Source organism: Terrapene carolina, unplaced genomic scaffold (genome assembly GCF_002925995.2).
Source record: "Terrapene carolina triunguis isolate 2854851 unplaced genomic scaffold, T_m_triunguis-2.0 Scaffold29999, whole genome shotgun sequence".
NCBI lineage: Eukaryota > Metazoa > Chordata > Testudines > Emydidae > Terrapene > Terrapene triunguis.
Window position 1 is genome coordinate 1 of NW_020694350.1, and position 8,076 is coordinate 8,076.

An 8,076-nucleotide genomic window follows, 5' to 3' on the forward strand; every position below is an offset into this window, starting at 1 on the left:
GGCTTTTGGGGATTTCCCCCCGGACGGGGATTTGAATCCCCAAAAGCCGGACATGTCCGGGAAAATCCGGACGTATGGTAACCCTACCAAAACACACACATGCACATCCCATACATACACAACCCCAACACAACATACACACATTTGCACATACACACACACAAACACACATACACACATCCCTCACATGCACACAGCAGACATATGTTCACTCTTCTCACCCCCCCATACAAAACTATGCACACCCCGCTCACAAAACACACACAGCCACATGCTCCCCTCTTGCACACACATCCCTTGCACAGCCTGCTCTGAGGGGCTGGCTCGCCCTGTGCTTCAGAGGAAAAGGCCACATTGACTCTTACGAGTCTCCAGGATGCTGGGAAAGGGGCACGTGCAGACCAGGCTGTCCCCTGCTGCCCGGGTACATGCAGCCATGAAGCGAGTTCATGGGAAGCCGGTGCCCACCCAGCAGAGGGGCATGGGGCTCCTGGAGCAGTGCCACGCACATCACCGCAGAGCATGTCGATTTGCATTTGTTCTCCTCCGCACAAGGCAATAGCTGAGGGTTTCTGCTTGTTCTGTCACTCTTTGTTTCTTTGCCAGGGGCTTGGGTGGTTGGCTTGATACATGGCAGACACTAGGACCAGGCACAATCCCCACCTCCTCCTGGCCTCCCCCTCCTTCTGCCTCTGTCACACACACCCCTGGGAAGGCTGGTCCTCGGTATAAACCCCCGGCAGCACAGAGCGAATTCCATCCAAGGGCTGCACAGCCTGGAGGATGAGCCTGAGCATGGAGAGTCAGCGACTGTCTTCATATCGGCGGCGGTTTGGCCCCCAAGCCACCGCTGTCCAACAGCCCCTGAGATCCTCGCCCCTCTTCTGGCTCATGTCCCCCAGCCCCAGCACCAGAGTCTCCATGACCAAGAAGAAGAGTTCCAGCCTGAGCATCCGTGCCAGCCCCAGGTTCTTCCAGGACAAGGCAGATTTCTCCCTGGCCGATGCCCTCAAAACCGAGTTCAAGGAGACACGCACCAACGAGAAGGTGGAGATGATGGAGCTGAACGACCGCTTCGCCAGCTACATCGAGAAGGTGCGCTTCCTGGAGCAGCAGAACAAGGTGCTGGTGGCGGAGCTCAACCAGATCAGAGACAAGGAGCCCACCAAGCTGGCCGACATCTATCAGGACGAGCTGAGAGACCTCCGCCGGCAGGTGGACCAGCTGTCTAATGCCAAGACCAGGCTGGAGATCGAGAGGGAAAATCTGCTGGACGACGTCAACGGCCTCCGGCAAAAGTAAGGAGCCTCCTTTGCCGGGCGCCGGGTTGGAGAGCAGCCGCAGTAGCTGAGCAGGTCACCTAGCCAAGGAGAATGGCGTAGACAGGTTACACCCAGAGAGAGCAGTCACTAACGCGGAGTAGCTGCAGTTTCAATGCACTTTAAAGCTGGTGGGGAATCTGTGTGTGGCTGCAAAGGCAGGGAGGAGCAGTGCTAGTGCATGGGGCTGAGTGTTCGAATTCCTGGTTCCCAGCTCTGCCGCTCCCCTGCTGGCAAGTCACTTCCCCGCTCTGTGCCCCAGCTGCACAACGGGGGTGAGGCACTGGTCCCTGGAAGGGCTCTGCGGGTGGGAAGAGCGAAGTGTGATCCCACAGCCACAGAGCAGCCTCCCGTTTTCAGTGTTCAAAAATCCGCACCCAAATGTCTGCACCGGTAAACCTGCAGGCTCGTAAAACACACACCTCTAGCTAGGTGAGCAGCTACACACAAAACCCCGTGTACCTGCACAAAACTGGTGCCTGCCCAAATTGAGCAGGCGTAAACACGGGCACGCACAAACAGCTGGATCTCAGGGGTGGCAGCTGGCCCAGGCCTCAGATGGGGACGTGTACTGCAGAGGGACCTGCTCAACCTGACTCAGTCGGGGCTGTGGCGCTTCTCTTGCTGAGCCTGTGCTCAGAAATCTGCAACATTCCTGTCCCAATGGGCTCTGGCTGAGACACCGCAGAAAAGACCCTGATCTGGGAGCCAGGCTGCTCACTCTCTACATGTAATAAAACCTGTGTCTGACTGAGAATGCAGGGAGGGCAGCAGAAGAAGGCAAAGGTTTACCAGCCTCAGATAGAGGTTTGCTCTTGTATTTTGCTGGTTCTCTACCAACAGTCTGTTGCTTTCTAGAGGAAGTGTCATCTAATGGTTAGTGCAATGGACTCAGAGCCCTAGTTCCAGCCCTGGAAGAGGAGTGTGGTCTAGTAGTTAGCATATGGAAAACCTAGACTCCTAAATTCCATCCCCTGCTGGAGAGAAGAAGGCTGGTCTAGTAGTTGGTAAAAGGATCTTGGAGTCATAGCTCCTGGGTCCTCACCATTGACTAGGGCAAGATGTTGACTTCTCTGTGTCAGAGCAGGTAGTAGTAGTGTCATAGCACCGCAGGGAGTTAGAAATGGGGTTAGTTTATGTCTGTGCTGGAGAAGGGCACAGGATTACTGCTGCTGGCAAGAACTCGTCAGGAGGTTTCCAATGAAAGTTTGGTTCATCAGAAAATGCTGGTCCATTGCAGCAGAACTTCCCGGGAAGGGGCAGTTTGGACGAATCTCCGGATTCGAAATGGTTTGAAATTGTTGAAATGTCCCATTTTGACATTTTCAAAAGGAAAAGTTTCATGTTTCTGCTAGAAATGACTTTGGGTTTAAAAGTTTTACAGAATATATGCTTTAAAAAGGTTAAAAATGTAAAAGGACAAAATTGAAACAAAACTGATCAAACTGAAGCATTTCAGTTGACGCCATCTGAAACGTTTCTCAGATGATTGGGTCATGAAAAGTTTTCACATTTCTACTTTTGTATCCCAACTCAGGATGGGGAAAAGTATTGATATGTGTAAAACTCTCCCGGTCTGGGACAGCATCCCCCACCCAGCTGTCACTGAGCGAATCGTGGGGGCGGGGCAGCAAGAGGCTCTCTGTGTGACTTTGGCAAGCACTCGCACCTGGGGCCGGATTTTCAAAGTGTTCAGCTTGTGTGGAGTTCAGCGCTTTAGAAAATCTGGCCCTGAATCTCCCTGGACCTTAGCTCCCCGTGTGCAAGGTGAGCACACTGCCCCTTCCTTTCTCCCCGGCCTCCTCTTGTCTCTTCCGAATGCGAGCTGCCTGGGCAGGGACCGTCTCTTACTCGGTGTCCCTGCAGCATGGGGAATGCTGGGCCTCTAGCGTATTAACACTCAATAGTTACAATAACACTGGGCTGCGGACAATGGCAGATGTAGGGGATAAAACCAGCAGTTAAAAAAGCAAGGGGCAACATTCCGAGCAAGCCGAACACCACACACACACACACACACACACACACACACACCATCTATAATCCAAGAGCCAGACAGAGATTGGAGGGCAAGCAATGTTTCTGTCTATAAAAGATCTTGTGTTTGGCAGAATTTGCTACCCAGAAGCCTGGGACACATCCAGACGATGTGCTTTGGGGATGCCCCTGACACAGATCGCATGGAGCAGGGCTCAAAGGAAAGAAGTCCTGGTTCACTTGGCAATAAGACCTTTGCCTGCCTCTACGATCTGCACAAATACCAGCACATCCAATCTCACACACTCTGCACTGTGGGCAGTGGATGAACAATATCCCCCTGTCAGAGGCAGGGAAAACGAGCACTGGCAAAGCGACTGGCTCAAAGTCACACAGCGATTCCGTTGCAGAGCAAGGAATGGGACCCATGGTCCAACCCCCTACCCTGTCCCTTCTGCTTATCACCAGCCCAAGGGTGTCCAGACCTGGCCTATTATACATACACTAGGCCTGTGGTTTTCAACCTTATTCTATGTGCAGAACCTAAACTATTTTGAATACAGGTGCGGACCACTGTGGAAATCTTAGACATTGTCTGTGCACCCTCAGGGGTCCTCGGACCACTGGTTAAAAACATTTGACTAAGTGACTGCAGGGAAGACTGCTTTTAATATGGGACATCACAACTAACCCAACCCCCACAATCCATCCCACCTACCTACCTAACCAACCCCCACAATCCATCCCACCTTCCTCCCTAACCCAACCCGCACAATCCATCCCACCTACCTACCTAACCCAACCCGCACAATCCATCCCACCTACCTACCCCAACCCAACCCGCACAATCCATCCCACCTACCCCAACCCAACCCACACAATCCATCCCCCCTCCCTCCCTACCCAACCCACCCCCCACAATCCATCCCACCTACCTACCTAACCCAACCCCCACAATCCATCCCACCTATCTACCTAACCCAACCCGCACAGTCCATCCCACCTTCCTCCCTAACCCATCCCACACAATCCATCCCACCTTCCTCCCTAACCAACCCCCACAATCCATCCCACCTTCCTCCCTAACCAACCCCCACAATCCATCCAACCTACCTATCTAACCCAACCCACACAATCCATCCCACCTTCCTACCTAACCAGCCCACACAATCCATCCCACCTACCTACCTAACCCAACCTGCACAATCCATCTCACCTTCCTACCTAACCCAACCCGCACAGTCCATCCCACCTACCTACCTAACCCAACCCACACAATCCATGGATGGATTAACTTAACATGCACAACCCTCACACCTCACAATCCTCACACCCTTCTCTTCTACTTCCCCCTGGACTGACATCTCGGAAGAGCCCTTCTCTCCAGATGGGGCAAATGTATCTGTGTCCTCTGCATTGGCCACCCGCACCTCAGCGTCCCTGGTCCCTTGGCCCAGTGACACCTTTGGGCAGCAGCTGTCATTGGCCTGGCTGCTGTTCTTGGGGGTGCTGATCTGGGTCCCGTTTTCCTGCTGTGGCCCCTCGATAATGTGCATTCAAGCTCCGCCTTCCTCTCCTGCCATTGCAGAGCTCCCTCTGCTGCTCTGTGCCCCTGCTTTGCACTAGGGACTGGCAATATGGAGCCCTGCACCTCAAGGCCCCTGTTTCCACTCTTCGCCATAAAGCAGGGTGATGCCTCCTGGCAGGAAGCTATGAGGGAGCTGTTCCCTGCCACTGCCCGCACTGCACCAGTGTGGGAGTGTACATGACTGGAGGGGCGGATATGGGTGTGTATCGGTGGGTATTAGTGAGGGTGGGAAGATGATGGGGTGTGCATGTGACAGGAGATGAGTTATCTGTGCTGGTGACAGTGAGAGGGGAATGGGCTGTCTGGCTGAGGAGGAGTGTGTGTATATTGAGGGGAGTGTGGCTGTCTGTGTGAGGGGGACTGTGTGTACATGTGTGCGAGAGAGAAGGATCAGGTGTGGGTGTCTGTGTGAAGAGGGGAGCTGTGTATGTGTGTGTGACAGGGAAGGGTCGGGTTTGGGTGTCTGTGTGACAAGGACTGTGTGTGCGACAGAGGAAGTTAGGACGTGAGTGTCTGTGTGAAGACGGGGGACTGTCTGTATGTGTATGTGACAACGGAGGATTGGGTGTGGGTGTCTGTGTGAGGAAGGGGACTGTGTGTACATGTGTGCAAGAGAGGATGGTCTGTGTAAAGAGGGGCACTGTATGTATGTGTGTGTAAGAGAGGAGGGTTGGGTGTGTGTGTCTGTGTGAGGGGACTGTGTGTGTGTGTGTGTGTGTGTGTGTGTGTGTGTGCGCGCGCAAGAGAGGAGAGTCGGGTGTGCATGTATGTGTGTGTGACAGAGGAGGATGGGTTGTGGGTGTCTGTGTGAGGGGGACTGTGGGTATGTGTGTGACAGAGGAGGGTCAGGTGTAAGTTGTTAGGGGGCTTATTCCTTCACCCTGTCACCTCCCTGGTCCTTCTCGCATGAACAGAGAGCAGCAATACCCGAAGTCGCAAACAATTCGATGTTTATTGGGGTGAACTTCCAGCAAGCATGATTCCAGTTTCCTTCCTCAGTGTCCCCCTTCCCAGCTCTGACACCACAGAGCCTTGCCTGTGTCCCTGTTCCCATTCCCCCCACCTTAGTGAAACATGATTCCAATTCGCCCACCCCCATTCCTTGTTCCCATCCCCCCCCCCTTACTTCCTGATTGATTGCAGACTATTGTTGTATCAAGCAGGCGAGTTCAGTTTGTCTAAATTTGCATTTGGACCTATTGAGCTTGAGGCCTGCTTTGCTGATGCAGTTTAGTACAGACTGCAGGTTATTGTCATGCTCCTCAGTAGTATTTCCAAACACCATAATATTATCCAAATAGCACTGAACTCCTTGTTGATTCTTCAGAATCAATGACATTTTTTGGAAGGCACTTGGGGCTGATGCGAGACCATATGGAACACGTTCAAAACGAAATAGTCCCTCATGTGTAATAAATGCTGTGAGGTCTCTGCTGTCTTCATGCAACATAACCTGGTGGTATGCGCTCTGCAAATCAAGAGTAGAAAACATCTTTGCTCCACGGAGTTCTGCAAATACTTCTTCTATGTGAGGAAGAGGATGGCTGTCAATCACAATAGCTTTGTTTGGCTCCCTTAAGTCCACACAAAGGCGAATGCCTCCACCCTTCTTCTGCATCACCACTATAGGTGAAACCCATTCCGAGGAGTTAATCTCTTCAATAATGTCATTTTGAACAAGTTTTCTAAGTTCCTCTGAAACAGCTTCCCTGACTGAAAATGGTAAGCACTGTAATTTCTGTCATACAGGCATCACATTATTCCGCATTTTAACTTTATGCAGAAACCTGTAAGCACAGCCGAGTTTCTCCTCAACCTGGTGTTGGGTCCCAGCTGAAACTAGTGTGTGTACCGCAAGAGTGCTTTGCTGAGGAAGATCAATTCGTCCATTAACTACCCTGAGATTTAAAGCAGCCAATAAATCTCTGCCAAGGATAGGAGTGCCTTTGTGGACAATGTAGAACTCTGCAGTTACACCGCAATCACCAAAAGTAACTCTTGTTGGGCAGGCAGCCATGTACTGGAATATGGTTTTTCAAATAGCATACCAACTGAAGTTTGGGTTCACTAAGAGGCACATCTTTAAAGTAATGCAAATAGATGGAATCAGGTAGTATAGATACTGCTGAGCCAGTGTCCAACATTAGCTTAATAGAGTGTGATTTGCCTGAGGGTATGGCGGAAACGTTTACAGTGCACTGTATCTGTTCTGGAATATGTGCATTAGTGGTTTTGTCCACACTCAGCACAGTAACATCTGGTATTGTAACTGCATGCACCTGTTGATTGAACTGGCTACTGCGACATACTTTAGCAAAATGCCCAATCTTTTTGCAATGATTGCACTGAGCTACTTTTGCTGGACATCCTGTGTAGCTTGCAAGATGTTGTGGGGGATCCACAGCGAAAGCATGCTTTTACTGTATTTTAGGGTTACCATATTTCTACAATCAAAAAAGAGGACACTGGGGGGAGGAAGCCCCGCCCTAGCCCTGCCCCCGCCCCGCCCCCATCCACTCCCTCCCACTTCCCACCCCCTGACTGCCCCCCTCAGAACCCCAACCCCCCCTGCTTCTTGTCCCCTGACTGCCCCGACCCTTATCCACTCGCATGGGTGGCAGGGTTGTAGAAATTTTGGTGGTGCCCAGAACCCCCCCCCCACCTGCCTAAGGCTCTGGGAGGGGGGTTGGGTTGGGGGAGGAGGTCTGGGGTGCAGGTCCTGGGCTGGGGATTAGGGTGCAGGAGGGGTGCTGGGTGCAGACTCCGGGCTGAGGCAGGGGGTGGGTGTGCAGGAGGGGGTGAGGGGTGCAGGCTCTGGGATGGAGTTTGGGGGTGGGAGGTGTTGCAAAGGGAGGGGGTGCAGGCTTTGGGAGGAAGTTTGAGGGCAGGAGGGGGTGTGTGGGAAGGGGGAGGGGGTTTGGGAGGGAGTTTGGGGATAGGAGGGGATGCAGGGGTGAGGGCTGTGGGTCTGAGGATGAGGGGTTCATGATGCAGGAGGGGGCTCAGGGCTGGGGCAGAGGATTAGGGTGCAGGGGGATGATGGTTGGGGCTGAGGATGAGGGGTTCATGATGCAGGAGGGGGCTCAGGGCTGGGGCAGAGGATTAGGGTGCGGGGGGATGATGGTTGGGGCTGAGGCTGAGGGGTTCATGATGCAGGAGGGGGCTCAGGGCTGGGGCAGAGGATTAGGGTGC

General features: G+C 52.9%; 1 protein-coding gene across 1 annotated transcript; it reads left to right on the forward strand.

Annotated features, from left to right (window-relative positions):
* Nucleotides 1-783: 783 nt before the first annotated feature.
* On the forward strand, nt 784-6,131 carry LOC112108123 (vimentin; the record flags this gene model as incomplete). Its single annotated transcript, XM_029914076.1, has 3 exons — nt 784-1,298; nt 2,857-2,974; nt 6,084-6,131. Coding segments are annotated over exons 1-3 (681 nt in total), but the record flags the coding sequence as incomplete, so codon positions are not given.
* Between the last annotated feature and the right edge of the window lie 1,945 nt (nt 6,132-8,076).